The sequence below is a fragment of the Erigeron canadensis genome, chromosome 3 (genome assembly GCF_010389155.1).
Source record: "Erigeron canadensis isolate Cc75 chromosome 3, C_canadensis_v1, whole genome shotgun sequence".
Taxonomy (NCBI): Eukaryota; Viridiplantae; Streptophyta; class Magnoliopsida; order Asterales; family Asteraceae; genus Erigeron; species Erigeron canadensis.
Genome location: NC_057763.1, coordinates 3870504 through 3886519, shown reverse-complemented (window position 1 = coordinate 3886519; position 16016 = coordinate 3870504). Strand labels below are relative to the sequence as shown.

Below are 16016 nucleotides of genomic sequence, written 5' to 3'. Positions count from 1 at the left end.
TAAACCTAGCAACGCCTTTTCGTCCACAAATTCTTTTTGAACATCGGTTAGTCGTCTTGCGTACGCAATACCTTCCAAATTACAAGCTGATGGATGGTTATGTCGGTGATCTATAACTTCAACCCACCAACTATGGTCCTTTGTCAGACGGCCTACCAATTTGAATGGACAGTCAATTTGGTACTCCCTTTGGGTGCCCCGGTTGACCGCTTATCTTTTTTTCCACCACGGTTGCAAATAAGGACCACCTTTTTAACTTCTCCGCCTTTTGTGACATTTGATCTTCGTGTTACTAACACATAACCAAGCTCCTTTGCCGTTCTTTGAGCCCAGTCTACCAAATCTATGTGTGTGTCAAACACCTGAAATATTTATACACTTTTTTTAATACACTTTTTATGCACTTTTTTATAATACATTTTTTTTAATACACTATTTTATATACTTTTTTATAATCCACTTTCTTATACACTTTTTTATAATACACTTTTTATACACTTTTTATAATACACTTTTTTGTACACCTTTTTTTTAACAATCTTTTAATAGCTTTTGTTAATCTACATTTTACGTACATTTTTTAATATGTTTTTATAAACAATTTTTATCCGTAGTTTTAATAATTAGTTTTCTTACATACTTTTATAGCAATATTTTATACACTTTTTCTTAATACACTTTTTATGCACTTTTTTATAATACATTTTTTTTTAATACACTATTTATATACTTTTTTATAATCCACTTTCTTATACACTTTTTATAATACAAAAATGAAAAGGTTGGATTATATACATACCTCCTTGGTATAAAAAACATCGTGATCGTAATCAAATTCATCACGGACATCTGGGGATTCAAATTCGTCATCGGGCTCTTCGTACACAAACTCTTCATTTACACCTTCCGGCGCATTTGGATTTAAGAAAATTTCCTCCAAGCAATCCATCTAAAATAATAAAAACACTTAACAGTAATAAATGAAAACGAATAAATCAAAATGAATGAATATAAAACCAATCGAATATCAAAACGATTGAATATCAAAATGGAAATGTTGCTCCAAGAATGAATATGAAACGAGATGTTATAAAGGATGAATCGTCACGGGGAAACAGTAATAAATGAAAACGAATAAATCAAAATGAATGAATATAAAACCAATCGAATATCAAAACGATTGAATATCAAAATGGAAATGTTGCTCCAAGAATGAATATGAAACGAGATGTTATAAAGGATGAATCGTCACGGGGAAACAGAAACATTACTGTACGATTCGTACCCACCCACCCTTTTGGAGCGACTGTCGCTCCTAAAGGGTGGGTAGGTACGAATCGTACAGTAATGTTGTCGTATGCTGTCGCCCGTTGTCGTATCCTACTACCCCTTTAGGAGCGACTGTCGCTCCAAAAGAGGTGGTCGGGTTACATGAGGGGTGGTCGGCTTACACGTCCCCTTAAAAAATCATGCAACCTTTAAAGGACATCATGAGCATATTTTGCCCCCAAAGGAAAATCCAAATCTAAATCCTAACTCAAACCTGATCAAATATTAATCACTTTTTTTCAATAACATTAAATAACATAAAAATTATAATAGTAACAATAATAATTTCATGATCTCATCGCTATCACAACTTGCCTATGCGCGCACATCCAATTTAAAAAATAAAAATTAAAGCAAATACCATTTGTTTATTCCAAAAACTCCAAACCATATACATTGTAAATTACACAAACAAATTTATCTCCTTCTTTTTGGGGTTTCATTCAGCCATTTGGGATCTAACTAAAATTAGGGTTTGTAATTATATATTATTATTATTATATATAAATGGCTCAAAATGTGGAGGGAGGGATTAACGCAGCTTTACTTGATGACATCATCAACCGATTGTTAGAATTCCGGCAAGCCAGAACGGCACGGCAGGTTCAGCTATCGGAAGCAGAGATCCGATTACTTTGTACAACTTCTCGTGAAATCTTCCTCAATCAACCTAATTTGTTAGAACTCGAAGCTCCTATTAAGATCTGCGGTAATTTGTTATCTTTATATTTATATATATATTAGAATATTTGTATCTATATATCTATATGTATATTTATGTGATTGTTTGATAGATAGGTGTTTTTTTTATTTGTTGATATATTTATGTTATTTTCGTAGAGAAATTATGTATGGATTATATATTGTGTGTAAGGGAATTAAGGAATTAGAGCATTTTGTTTGTTGATAATTGCGAAATGTATGGACGGTGAATAGTTGTTGGCGATTCTTGAATTTTTAGGGCTTATCTGGACTTTTCTTTGGGATTTTGGGTGATTTTTGGCTGTATCTGGTGGTGGGCGGGGATTGCCTAACGATTGTCGATGGGTGTGGTTTAAGAGAGGGAGGGCAGTGGTATTGTAGAAGGAAGAGATGGTGATGTGAATAGTCTTTAGAGCATTTTCGAGTTGATAATGCAAGAAAGAGATGGTGAATAGTCTCTGGCGATTTCTGAATTTTAATGGCTTATCAGGAGGTTTATTTAGGATTTTGGGTGATTTTTTAGCTCTATCTGGTGGTGGTCGAGGTTGCTGATGATTGTCGATGGTTGTGGTCTAAGAGAGGGGATGACAGTGGTGTGATTGAAGGAAGAGAAGAGATGGTGATGCTGCACAATTTTTATTGTGGCGGTGAAAGGTGACACGGTGCGCTTCTATTGGAGTTCATTTATTTAAATGGAGGTAGGGTAAATGCTTTGTATAAGTAGTATAGATATGTAGATGTAGATATAGATATAGATGAGAGATTGTTTGGGGCACATTTCTGTTGTATTGATTCAGTTAGGCTTGATTGGGATTTTTGGAAATTTTGAGTAGGTTTACACCTAGTATGTAGTAAATGAAGGGTTAGATATTGTGTGTTTCATATCGGGGATAATGATGGACAGCGGTTATACATGTTGATGTTGTGTGGATTAAGGGAGTTGATAAATGGCTAAAATGAAGTATTGTATTTTGTTGGAATATGGAGGAATGCCGATTAGTAGTTTCAGGGTAATAGCTGCTGTAAGTCTTTTTAGAAAGGAATAGAACAGAAGATTAGAAAGGTGATACTTACAGGAGGGATTGGTGAATATGAAAGCTCTCTATTTTATGACAACAGCTGCATAGGATTATTTAAAATGTTACATTGGCTACACATGTGCAATCTTTTCATGACATTTAACATTTTTACTTTTATATTTTAGAATCTTTTTGCCTCTGTGATTAACGATTGAGTTTCTCATGTGTTAAAATCTACTAATCATGCAACATGAATCATTCACTGAATATATCGAATCTGTGAGTGAAAGCAATTGGCAGAACATTGCTATGTGAAATTTTTTAAGTTAGTATTAGAAAGTAGTTAATCCTTTTCAATTTCTGAAATCTGAATATATCTCAACTTGATTTTGCTTAGTCATTTTAGAAGCGACGTGTAAGTTAGGCGGGTTTCATGTTTCCTTTGCTTTTTCCTTGTGTTCTAGAAATGCATAGAGTGATAATATTTCATTGGCATAAGAACATGTTTTTCGTTCACTGAATATTTGAGGGAGTTTTATCTTATTACAGTAGAATGATTAGTCACTATTGGTGGTTTGCATATCTAAAAGAAGCTAATGGAGACACTGAATATTACAAGGTTGAATATTGTGTACGCAGTGAGGGATTTGTGAGGAGACTTAGGGGCTTAGAGCCCGTTTAATTTTTTGATTATCAAGTGCTGAGTTGATTAAGTGGCTGAATGAATAAATAATATCTTTATAGATAAAGTAATAAATAGACAATTGATGGTTATTTTTGTTTATTAAGTCTAAAAAGAAACATTCTTAATTGACTTAATGCATTAAGTAATTTTATTAAGCTCATTAAGTCAGAAGTAAACAAGCCTCTAATGTGTATTGATGAATACTTTGTCTTGCTTTCTTTCGAATGTATGATTAGTTGGCTAAAGTGGAGGACTCTTGTTTGTTGAAATATTGAGGTTGGTGGGTATAGTTGCTATTTAATTACAACCACCACAAATTATGATAGGAAGGAGTAAAAAGGTGATAGTTTGATACTTTGAGTGCCATTAAAAAAAAAGTTTGATACTTTGAGTGTAGGAATGATGAAGATGGAAGGTATTGTATCATGAAAATATCTTTTTGTGACATTCAAAATCATATTCCGGCATTGTTTTATCATGTTAACTAGTAGTCTGGGTATGTATAACAGAAAAGATCATGGTGTTTACTAATTGAGGTTATTTGTAAGTTAAAATCTAATAATGCAATATGACCATTGTAGGTGATTTTTTGATGCATTTGTTAAATGGAGGCTTATGCTGCTAGATTGTTGATATACGATGCGTTGTAATTATTTTGAGAAATAGATAATCTGTTCATTTCTGGAGGCGAATTCTTTTTAGTAGTGGCACGTAAGTTAGACGGGTTTTGTGTTTATTTTGCTGTTTCTTTGTAGAGTAATGCTCGGTTTACAAACATTTTACAAACAAATGACTAAAAAGGCAACTTTCACCAATTAAATCATGTCTATATATATATATATATATATATATTTTTTTTTTTCTACATTTGTTGATTGGATCACATCACATGTGTGTTTGTAAAGATTTGTTTTTGAAGTTTGTAAGTCTAGAATTTCTCTTTGTTTATTCAAATTGCGTAGAGTGACCAATTTCTGACATATTGACATCAAAACATGTTATACATTTATGTTGTTCAACAGGAATTTGCGAATATCATAAGTTTGTTAGAGAAATACCTTCTTTTTTATTACGTAATCATATTTGGCGGCTTATGTACTCAGAAGAAGGTCATGGCGAATTTATTAAAAGCATCTATACAATTACTTTTCTGAGTAATTGGCCGCCTCTTTTTGGATTTCGAGGAATATAGATGCGTGTCAAAGATATGTATGAAGTCTCTGTGCTTATTGAAATGCATTTTCCATGATGCATTGTCTTACATGATTGCATGTTACCTTTCATTCTGCAACTTCTAATGTTTCTTTCTTAACCTCCTGATAATTTAGGGGAGTAATTTACTAATTTATTTTGACTTAGTCAAAGAGGAGAATTGGGAATTTGGGATCAAGTTAGAATAAACACCTTTGGCTCAATGAATTCAACAGAAACTTGGATTGGATTTTGATTTGGGTTTTGAAGTTGTAGCTACTCCAATCCACTTTGTACATGTTGGTATGGTGTAACATAGAACCCTGTCTATGGACACTGTGGCTGACTGTTTCCAATTTTCTAATTTTTACAGCGTGTGAATATTTAATTGATGAATAGGTAATCAAAGTGGTAGGGTGAGCGTATGATAAGGCAGAAAATTAAGTACACACTTTGGACATCTGTAGAACCCCTTTGTGGGAGAGATAATCTTTAATTGACTCGGTGTAGCAAAGGTTGGTGCTGGAATTGAAAAATTCAAAATAGATGACCATATATGGAGTGCATGGCAGGATGTCCATGTCCCGGGATCAGGGATACGCCTTTACGTCGTTCATCTTGCCACTAACTTGGCGTGATTCCTTTTTAGCCTACTCCTGTTAAATTTGGATAAGGATCTTGTTGAGAATAAGCATTGTCATAAAAGAAAGTCTGCCGTATGTTCTGGCCTGCAATACGGACATACTGTGATCATGCACACTGCACTTGAAAGTGTAACTGTGTAAATCACTAACTTGAAATAGCACCTTTTAAAACCATAGAACATTTGGCTTACATGACTATATACTATGTTATGTGTAGGGCTACTCTGTTTAGTGGATATTGTGACCATACTTGTATTTTCTTCTTGGATGCTTAGGTTAGTCAAACTACAGAATCATTTACCTTTAAACGCTGATTTTATTTAATTTTTTTGGTCTCAAACATGCTTCTGGGGGCCTGCAATGCTAGTCAGTAGTCACTATGCTAGTACTACATGTAATACGTTAAAGTTGAGGTTTAACATTTGTCTGTTTTGAGTTCCAGGTGATATACATGGGCAATACGGCGATCTATTAAGGTTATTTGAATATGGTGGATTTCCTCCGGAGTCAAATTATTTATTTTTAGGTGATTATGTGGACCGTGGCAAACAAAGTCTGGAAACCATATGTCTTTTGCTCGCCTACAAAATCAAATATCCCGAGAACTTCTTCCTTTTGAGAGGAAACCATGAATGTGCTTCTATCAACAGAATATATGGATTTTATGATGAATGTAAACGCCGTTTCAATGTCCGACTTTGGAAAACTTTCACCGATTGTTTTAATTGTCTTCCTGTGGCTGCTCTTATAGATGACAAAATACTCTGCATGCATGGAGGTCTTTCTCCTGATCTAACTAATCTTGACCAGATAAGGAACTTGACCCGGCCCACTGATGTTCCGGATTCTGGTTTGCTTTGTGATCTACTTTGGTCTGACCCTAGTAGGGATGCTAAGGGCTGGGGGATGAATGATAGGGGGGTGTCCTACACCTTTGGCCCTGATAAGGTGGCCGAGTTCTTGATGCAGCATGATATGGATCTTATTTGCCGTGCTCATCAGGTAAATTTGACGTAGTGTAGTCAATTAGTCATGTTGAATTACTGGTGGCAAAATGGATGGGTTATGTAGAGGGTCAAAATGGGTCTGAGTCAACAATTATTTTTATACTAGCCAGAATAGGCCAGCTGGCTGGGTAACAGGTCATTTTAGTAGGTTTATGTACGAGACGAAACACGTTTGGTTTGACCTAAAACGACTTATATTCAACACTATAATATTATAGCATATCGCCATATCGGCCGATATATCGGATATCGGCCTTCAACTGATACGATATATGGGTTATCGGCTGAACTTATCGTTTCGGTCAAATGTCGGTCAATATCGGTCAACATGGGTCAAAAAAGTTGACTTTTTTTTTTCTTTTTTCTTTTTAATTTTTATAAACCAAAAATAGGGTTACTGACTTTAAGTTTAAAAGGTATGTAAAATTTGCTTCATAACATAGTAATTAAGATTAAAGGTATGTAAAGTTATGTCAAATTGTATATATTGTTAGTATATATATATATTTAGATGAATACCTTTACAATTTAGGGTATCCGATATATCTCATATCGGGGGTCGGCCGATACGATACCGAAACCGATATTTACAACCTTGGTCTTAATACTATAATCCAAATTTCTGAAATAATTGACATTAGAGGTTTTATGCATTAAGATTAAGAATATACGTTGGACAAGTTTTGACCCATCTGACATGGCTTTTTTTCTAAGCTATTTTTGTTTTTTTTAAGCTATTTTTGTTTATATAACTGGTTTTGACCTATTAGAGATAATACATTGTTTGAATACTAATTCATAACTTAAGAAAGTATAAATTGCTACCTATATTTGTTCTCGTTCTGAGAGCTTAAATGTAATTCAAATGCTCCTTTTTGCAGGTTGTAGAAGATGGATATGAGTTTTTTGCTGAGAGACAGCTTGTTACGATATTCTCTGCCCCGAATTATTGTGGTGAATTTGATAATGCCGGTACAATGATGAGTGTTGATGAAAGTTTAATGTGTTCTTTTCAAATTTTGAAGCCAGCTGAGAGAAAGCCTAGATTTCTATGACTTACCAAGGCTTGATTACTATGCAAACCCTACAATTTTAAGGTCAGCATTAAAAATTTCTTATCCCTGGCAAGAATTTACCGTGGTGAATGGTGAGTTTCATGGAGTAGTTTAGCCACTCTATTATGTGCATATGTTACTATGTAGCAGAGGTAGCAAAGTTGGTGAATGGGGGTGTTTAGGTAATGATTCAAAACATTATGTACAGGCTGTCGAGGTCATGTTGGTTTAATCTGAAGCAGATTGTCCAAATGCCTTCAAAATGTTTCCATACATAATTACTTAGCGTGTCAAATAAATGTTAGTTATAATAGTATTAATTAATATATTAGGTGAAATGTTTTAGGAGGTTTGGTGCATAAAAAATTCACTTTGTGTGACTTTTAACCCTTTTGACCCGTTTCAATTTAATCAGAGAATTTTTAGTTTACTAATTTGACCCATTAAGGATGAGACATAACCCGAGTAGACCCATAAACAAGAAGTTGCTACCTTACTAGGAGGCGTTGTCTTTTTTTTCTAAGGGGGTGATATTTACACTGTAACTTTTATTTGACACACAAGAAATTTAAGTTAGTTGACTAAATATACCCTTAACTTTTAATTTATTATTTATTTATTCACTTGGTTTTGACCCCATCTTCAAATCTTATCTAGTATCTACTCCCAAACACAACTATCAAACATCATTTTTTTTTTCACTAGCAAGCGGCTGCTGTTATCTAATTTATCATTTGGGGAAAAAAAAGAAAGATCGGAGCAAAAGTCAAACTAACACTTTGTATTGTTATAGTTACTAATTTTTATAAACGTATTAGCTCCCTTTCAATTTGATTAACGTACTGTATTCAATTTGATTCACACGAAAACACATCATATATTTACCCCTTTCAATACAATATTTGGAAGATCAAAAATACAATATCTTTGAAGAACCCTATCATCTTTACAAATCATTTGAATGAAAAACCAGATAAACCGTTGCCTCCTTCACATTCTTACGGCCAACCAACTACCGCTCCACAACAAGAAGTAAAACTTTTATAATATTGAAAGTGTCATCCACACCACTGGTCATATCTCTAATATAAACAATAATCCGGCTACCCCTTTTAACGAGTGCCACCACAGCACCCCTTCACCATCACACCCACAACCTGTTTGTCTTTATCTCCTACATAGATTGAATGTTGTTGTTTTAGTTTAACTTATGTGGAGGAGATGAATGGAGTTTGCTAGTTGCCAATGAAAAGAGAAATGAAATGTTTCTTCAGATGGAGATAATGTTCATGTGGAAAATAGTGAGAAAAGTTGTCTGAAAAATTCTGTAAATGTAAAATGGGTAAAGTAGAGAGAACATAGTTAGGGGTATCATAGTCAAATCAATTCAACTTTCCGTATGTAAATCAAAAACCTTCATGTAAAAATCAGCTCCCTTTTTCTAAGTTTTTAAATTCTTTTTCTCATCTTGGATCCAACAATTTAGGTGACCCTTTTGAAGTTTCGTTGTATTTCTTCACTGATTTGAGTTTTACTAATAGCCTAGAATGTTGCAGAACCCATTGGCTATGAGAGGCAGGAAAACATTCATGAAGATTCTGATGTTAAGAAGATAGTTAATGTTTTGTGATATGAAGGCTGCCTTGGATGTTGGCTATGACGACTTGCTAGTTAATTAATTCTATGATTATTGTTGTGAAAAATATCTTGATTCTAATCTCTTGGCATGCGATTTACAGTGACATGTAAATACATTTGGCTTTGTAAATCGCATTGTCATTTTAGTGTACCGCTTTTGACGCTGCAAAATATCTATTTTAATTGTGGTTGATCAGTATGTTTGACCTTTTGTTATGTGGTTTAAATTCTTCCTTATCAGGGGTGAGCAGACTTAATCAACTTGACGGGAAAATCTTGACTTTTTGATTTAAAATAAAGGGTAGTCTTAATCCTTATTTTTAAAATCTAAGAGTCAAGATTGTTCTAACTTGACCTCTCAAGTTATTTTTAATTTGAGGGGATCTACACGACTCTACCCGTGAAAAATAGAAAATGTCGATCGAAGACTAAAATATACCAAGAAAAAAAGCAAATAGTTTTGGTTGCTTGAAAAATCGAACTTTGCAGTTTAGAAACCTATTAAACCGAACTGAACCTGATTGATTGTATATACATATATCATTTTAGTATTATATCTGTTACTTATTTTTAGGTAAATATGTACATATCTTTTAAATTTTATTTTTTAGTTTGCGAAACAAAATGTATGTTTTATGTGAAAATATATAACAAAATCAATTTGTTTTCAACATTTTAACGATAGAATTGGTTAAATTAATTGTTTTTGGATATGTTTATCAATGACTTAATTATGTTTTATTTTTATATAGATAAATTGAAAGATTTTGTAGAAGAAATAATATAAAAGCAGACAAAAATACAATAAAATTTCAAAATGCAATAAATGGTTTTTGGTTTTCAAAATCCTGACGTAAATCATACACCCCCACTTTAGGATGTGAATTCTCATATTTGTATATACGTTTCTGGCCCAGGGGTTTGCCTGTTTTGACCTATTTGTTGGATAATTAAGATAGCTCCATAAATATTTTGCTGAAAATTTGCTACTAAATTCTGCAGTGGAGATTAAAACTAGTGCTTTGTATATACTTTTTATAGGGCTAATTCAGAACGTTTACTCCATTTCTACGGGAAATTTAAGGTGGTATAAATGATGCTACCAAGCTTACTTCTGCCACTTATCTTCTTTTGCATAACAATATGCACCTTCATTGGCCTATATACAGAACTACTGTATTAGTATTAAGATTTAAGTGTTTGTTATAAACTTCAAACAACACTTTTTATATATGTATCACAGCCAATGGACTAATACTTGCATGTGCAGATCACGTGCATACACTTTCTATATAACCCCCTATAGCTAGTTGCAAGAAGCTCTATAACAGAAAATTATGGAGCTCCATAGCACATTGTGTTTTCTCTTCATCTTAGTAGTTGCAATGGTTGTTGAGCCTCCATGCATGGTTGCCGGAAGAGTGATGATGAATGACCAGTACGGCTATTCACCTCCATTTGATCAATCACCCCCATCTTCTCAAAATCCACCACCATGTTCTTGTAGTCCACTGCCTTCTCAACCTACTCCTTTTTTCCAACCTCCACCACCACCACCACCACCACCACCACCACCACCGTCTCTAGGTGATCAACCTCCACCACCCTTTCAAGGTGATCAACCTCCACCACCCTTTCAAGGTGATCAGCCTCCACCACCTTCTGATCAAGGCAAACAACCACCCCCATTACCACAAACTCCACCACCAAAAGGGCATCCATCCCCACCACCACCTGGTCATGATTGCTCATCACCACCACCACACCATCACCATCACCATCACCATCACCACCACCACCACCACCACCACCACCACCACCACCACCATCATGCACCTCCTCCTCAAGGACAAACTCCACCAATAAGCTCACATACACCACCACCTCCATCAATCCCACAATTACCACCTCCTACAAGAAATCCACCACCACCATCTCAACCTCAAACTCCACCATCAATTCCAGCCTCACCGCCGCCTCCTTTTGCACGAACTCCACCAACACCACCAGTTGGTACCCCACCACCGCAGCCCGGCACACCACCTCCGAGTGAATTCCCACCACTACCATCTCCAGGTCATGAAACACCAGCACCAACAACCCCACCAAGCTCATCACCTCCATCCTGTGGTCAGGGCCCACCAAGTGCTCAACCACCACTCCCGGAACAACCACCACCAACACCATCAAGTAATCCACCGCCAACACAATATCAACAGCCACCACCGCCCCCCTATTATTATTACCAGCAACCGCCTCCTAATTAATAAACAGCTTGCAGTTTCCAGATGTTCAGCCTTAATTCTTCTAGCTTTAGTACTACTATAATATATATCATTCAGCTATATGTTCTTATTTTCAGCAGTATTATTCGTTTCCAATAAGCGTAATGTTCATGGCTTTTTTATTTTATTTTTAATTTATTATTAATGGAATTGTTAACTTCATGCAATTAATCTTAGTATATCATGTTTTCAATATATTGTGCAAACTGCAAACAGTTTAAATAATGTTATATGCCTTCTTATATATATATGTGTTTCTAATGAGTACTCCTCAATGTGAACTTGTATACGGAAAGTATCATATGAGTAACAAAAAAAAAGTGCAACAGAAAATTTGTAAGCCTGGCCATAATTGTAACGGATTCTAGCTTGAGGGGCTGCCAACGGCTTATTGGTGACACTTTTCTGACAAACCTTGCCTTCTCTATGCCGTTGCTAACAATTTGAAAACAAATAAAGATAGTTAATTTGACCAAATCACAAATTTACAATACAATGGGTTTACATTGACATGTATATACATTAATCCTCTACTTATACAAATCTTGGGTAAATGAACAATTTAGTAGTATTATTTCTTATTTCTTGATTTATTATGGTACTACTTATAATAATTGGTTGAAACTAAATCAGAATCCCAAATTAAATCGAAAAGTCACATTCAGGAAACCAATAATTAATCAATTATCAAACAATTAATTAATAAATAGATAACTAAAACACAAATTGCATTTCCTTTCATATTTCAGCATTACAAAAAAAAGAGAAAAAACATTCTAGTAAGACAAGATCTTAATTAACCACTAGTAAACTTGGTGATAGCCTTGGTGCCCTCAGAGACAGCATGTTTGGCCAATTCACCAGGAGTCCAGGAAGGACAAGCCGCACAGCGCTTTGAATCTCCCTCGAAGAAAGCATGCTCGTTTTGGAGTACGTCGCCAACTTTGATGCGTCCTGAGCAAAAAAAAAAAGAAAAAAGAAACTGCTCAGTGCCGCCTTTCGTGGGTTTTGAGCTCTAATACCTCGACGGTGTGTATATGGGGGGTTTAAGATGTAGGCATACCTTACCTCTACCTAAGTAGAGAGGCTGCTTCCATTTTCTACCTAATTTGTAGAAAAGACCCTCCAATTTTCTACCTAAATTTTAGAAAAGACCCTCCAATCTTGCATGGGATGAGGATCGAACCCATGACATCTGTTTTCAGGGAATCAGAGGCCAAGATGTATACCACTAATCCAACCATACTGCTTTTTGAGGCCTCAGTAGAAGTTTCTCAAATGTGTCATTAATGAAAGAGTTCATGCATGGTACCCATTGCCTTGCCCAAGATACCGATATCTGGATGGACTTGTTTCACAACCTTGAATATGTAAATTTTGTATCACCGGTCAATTAAATCACAAATTATCAATTACTATCCACCAATACACTAAACCAGAATTATGGAACTCTTAACACGACATGTGGCATATCCTCTATACGACACATGTCCTTTTTTAGTTAGTATATTTTATTTTATTATTTATCATATTATTATTACTATTTTATTATTATTATTATATTTTATATAAATAGATCATATAATACTAAATTTGAATCGGACTAGGAATATATCTATACGGCAATAATTCATTTAATATCATTATTATGTACTATGTTTAATATTATCTTATAAATAAAAAGCCACTATCTATCAAATAAACTAAAATAACATTGAGATGTCCTCCGTAATTCTAATCGAATCCTCTACCCTAATCCTAGCTCTCCAGGCCGTTCTATCCGCCGTCATGTCCTCCGACAAGCCAAGCTCTATAAGATTATTCGCTAATCGATCCTCCCACCTCATCTTATGCCTTCCCCTTCTGCGTGTGCCGTCAACGTGAATAGCCTCCGCTCTTCTTAGTGGTGCTGTTCGATCCCTTCTTCTAACATGGCCAAACCATCTCAAGCGTCCTTCCCTTAGCTTGTTAATGATTGTCCCTACTTCAAGTTCAGCTCTAAAAACTCCCGTAGGTATCCTGTCTGATAGGGTCTTCCCGCAAGTCCACCTTAGCATCCTCATCTCAGCCACCTCCATTCGAGACGCTTGGACTTTCGTCATCGGCCAACATTCTGACCCGTATAGCATAGACGGTTTAATAGCTACTCTGTAGAACTTGCCTTTCAGTTTTAGCGGGATCCTCTTATCGCACATGACTCCAGTAGCTGCTCTCCACTTCATCCATCCAGCTTGGATTCGGTGTGTCACATCTTCGTCTATCCCCCCCCCCCCCCCGATTTGTGTATCACTGATCCTAGGTATCTAAAAGAATCCTTCAGACACAAGGTCCGCTCCCCAATGTGAATGTCCTCATCCCCACTTTGTCTTATCTCGTGCTTATCGAAGTCACATTGTAGGTATTTTGTCTTCTCTCGGCTGACGCACAAACCATTGTCTTCTAGGGTTTTTCTCCATTTCTCTAACCTATGGTTTAACTCCTCCGTCGATCTCGCAATAAGCACAATGTCATCGACAAAAATCATGCACCACGGTAGTTCCTCATGAAAGCCATTGGACAACTCGTCTAAGATCAAGGTAAAAAGGTAAGGGCTAAACACCGAACCCTGGTGAAGGCCTATTTCTACCGGGAAAAGCTCTATTATCCTTTTCATATATATATAGAGAGAAACTAACTTGAGTGACTTCGAATATTTTATAATATACAATTTTGATCAATTTTTTAAGGGTTTGTAAAAATGGTGATCAATGTGCAACAAAGGTTTTAAATTTTAAAGTTTTGTTTTGATTGTTTATTACTTTTGTAAAATTATTAATATTAATTAAAATCATATATATTATAAAGCATAGATATTATTATAATTAATTTTGTGGCTTTAAGTTTTAGGAACTGCAAATAATAATAAAAAAAACCTTGTAAAGAAACTTGCATTGACCGATAGATCGACTAAAGTTTAATTTGCTAGATGTCACTTGTAACGGATTAACTTATACTTTTATAAGTCAAATTTCAAATTATATCATATATCAAACGTAAAGTAATTACTGCAAGCTCGTAAAGACTACATATAACATCAAGCATTCAAGCGTTTAATAAAGACTTTATGCCAATAGACTCGAAATTGCATGTGCAGGTCACGTGCAGTCATTTCGTATATAACCCCTGCTACTTGCAACATTTTCTACATCCACCTCCACTTGCTAGAAAAGCTTTCTAACAAAAATGGGATCGTTATTGTTCTTCACTCTAGCAATGGCAATTGCAATCGCTTCTTCTCCTTTGTCACTAGCTTCTAGATCCGTGATGGATACGTACACTGTCCGTTCTTCACCACCATCTTATAAACGCCCTAATCAACCACCACCATGCGAACCTTATTCAGTATCGCCATCACCATCACCAACACCAGCAAACAAGCCGCCACCACCACCATCACCTGACAAGCAAACTCCCCCAGCACCAACACCACTAAACAAGCCACCACCACCACCATCACCTAACAAGCAAACTCCCCCAACACCAACCCCAAAAAACAAGCCGCCACCACCATCTCCTTGTAAGCAAACTCCACCAGCACCGACACCAATCAACACACCACCCCCATCTATTCCTCCACCACCAACCCCATCATCGTCACCATCACCACTCCGCCCTCCCTATAACCAAGCACCAACCCCGATAAATGCACCACCTCCATCTATTACTCCATCACCAACCCCGAGCCCATCACCTGCACCTTCTTATACGCCGCCACCAACCCCACTTAACACACCACCACCACCACCACCACATAATATTTCACCACCAACCTCTCAACCACCACCATGTGATGATCAACCAAGTACTTCTTATGGTCAAACTCCTCCAGTAACAACGCAAAATCAGCAGCCACCACCGTCATCATAGAAGTATCAACATGCAACTATCTTCTTATCAATGACTGCTAGGACTCTAGATCTTCAGCGTTACACTTATCTCGCTTTTAATATTTTAGACTCCATAAGGTCGTTATGCAATTCTTTTATTGCGTTATATTATCAATAGTTTGCATATTAAATAAAAAACTTGATGTTCGATCATTCATCTTGCTACTTACTATTTATTAGTAGGTCAAATTCATGACTCTTTGATTATGTTTGAGCCCATTAGAGACAACCATGCATTGTTAAGTACACATAACATATTAATAGTGACTAACATTATAATTAACACATAATGGACCTTCTTAATAAGAATAGTAAAAGTTCATGTTAAAATGCCTAATACCATGGGGATATCATTATTTACTTTTAAGCATTGTCATTCAATTTTTTACTCACTGCATAACATTGTACGTAATTATAAGCATATGACTTGCATAACAATATATAGATTGTACACAACACTTTCATACCGTTGAGTGGTTGACAACAAACTAATTCCAGGTAGTATATCCCGTTCTCCATGCATGGTCGATCTTCC

The 16016-nt window shown here is 35.6% G+C and overlaps 4 protein-coding genes across 5 annotated transcripts; 3 read left to right on the top strand and 1 right to left on the bottom strand.

The window, feature by feature from the left end:
* Window positions 1-152: 152 nt before the first annotated feature.
* On the bottom strand, window positions 153-959 carry LOC122591384. Its single transcript, XM_043763655.1, has 2 exons — window positions 800-959; window positions 153-362 (listed from the first exon to the last, which is right to left on the bottom strand). Exons 1-2 carry the CDS (start codon window positions 947-949, stop codon window positions 153-155), a joined length of 360 nt encoding a protein of 119 aa, XP_043619590.1. The 5' UTR covers window positions 950-959.
* Window positions 960-1696: 737 nt separating this feature from the next.
* On the top strand, window positions 1697-9482 carry LOC122592951 (serine/threonine-protein phosphatase PP1 isozyme 2-like). 2 transcript variants are annotated; one of them, XM_043765284.1, is made up of 4 exons: window positions 1697-2038; window positions 6013-6572; window positions 7459-7674; window positions 9174-9482. In XM_043765284.1, the coding sequence occupies exons 1-3, from the start codon at window positions 1837-1839 to the stop codon at window positions 7630-7632; spliced, it is 936 nt and encodes a 311-aa protein (XP_043621219.1). In that variant the 5' UTR covers window positions 1697-1836; the 3' UTR covers window positions 7633-7674; window positions 9174-9482. The 2 variants fall into 2 exon arrangements, with proteins under 2 accessions (XP_043621219.1, XP_043621218.1); XM_043765283.1 differs by having other exon boundaries at window positions 1698-2038; window positions 9189-9482.
* Window positions 9483-10607: 1125 nt separating this feature from the next.
* LOC122591383 (leucine-rich repeat extensin-like protein 3) lies at window positions 10608-11537 on the top strand. The gene is made up of 2 exons (XM_043763654.1): window positions 10608-11007; window positions 11119-11537. Exons 1-2 carry the CDS (start codon window positions 10608-10610, stop codon window positions 11535-11537), a joined length of 819 nt encoding a protein of 272 aa, XP_043619589.1.
* A 3240-nt stretch (window positions 11538-14777) lies between these two features.
* Window positions 14778-15461, top strand: LOC122591382 (vegetative cell wall protein gp1-like). The gene has a single exon (XM_043763653.1). The coding sequence runs from the start codon at window positions 14778-14780 to the stop codon at window positions 15459-15461; it is 684 nt and encodes a 227-aa protein (XP_043619588.1).
* Window positions 15462-16016: the final 555 nt, after the last annotated feature.

Excerpts from the sequence above, each read along its gene's own strand:
- LOC122591383 (XM_043763654.1), top strand. The coding sequence starts at position 10,608 with ATGGAGCTCCATAGCACATTGTGTTTTCTCTTCATCTTAGTAGTTGCA. Across the intron at positions 11,008-11,118 it reads TCCATCCCCACCACCACCTG|GACAAACTCCACCAATAAGC; the intron begins GTCATGATTGCT and ends CTCCTCCTCAAG.
- LOC122591382 (XM_043763653.1), top strand. The coding sequence starts at position 14,778 with ATGGGATCGTTATTGTTCTTCACTCTAGCAATGGCAATTGCAATCGCT.
- LOC122592951 (XM_043765284.1), top strand. The coding sequence starts at position 1,837 with ATGGCTCAAAATGTGGAGGGAGGGATTAACGCAGCTTTACTTGATGAC. Across the intron at positions 2,039-6,012 it reads AGCTCCTATTAAGATCTGCG|GTGATATACATGGGCAATAC; the intron begins GTAATTTGTTAT and ends TTTGAGTTCCAG. Across the intron at positions 6,573-7,458 it reads TTATTTGCCGTGCTCATCAG|GTTGTAGAAGATGGATATGA; the intron begins GTAAATTTGACG and ends TCCTTTTTGCAG.
- LOC122591384 (XM_043763655.1), bottom strand. The coding sequence starts at position 949 with ATGGATTGCTTGGAGGAAATTTTCTTAAATCCAAATGCGCCGGAAGGT. Across the intron at positions 363-799 it reads ATGTTTTTTATACCAAGGAG|GTGTTTGACACACACATAGA; the intron begins GTATGTATATAA and ends TAAATATTTCAG.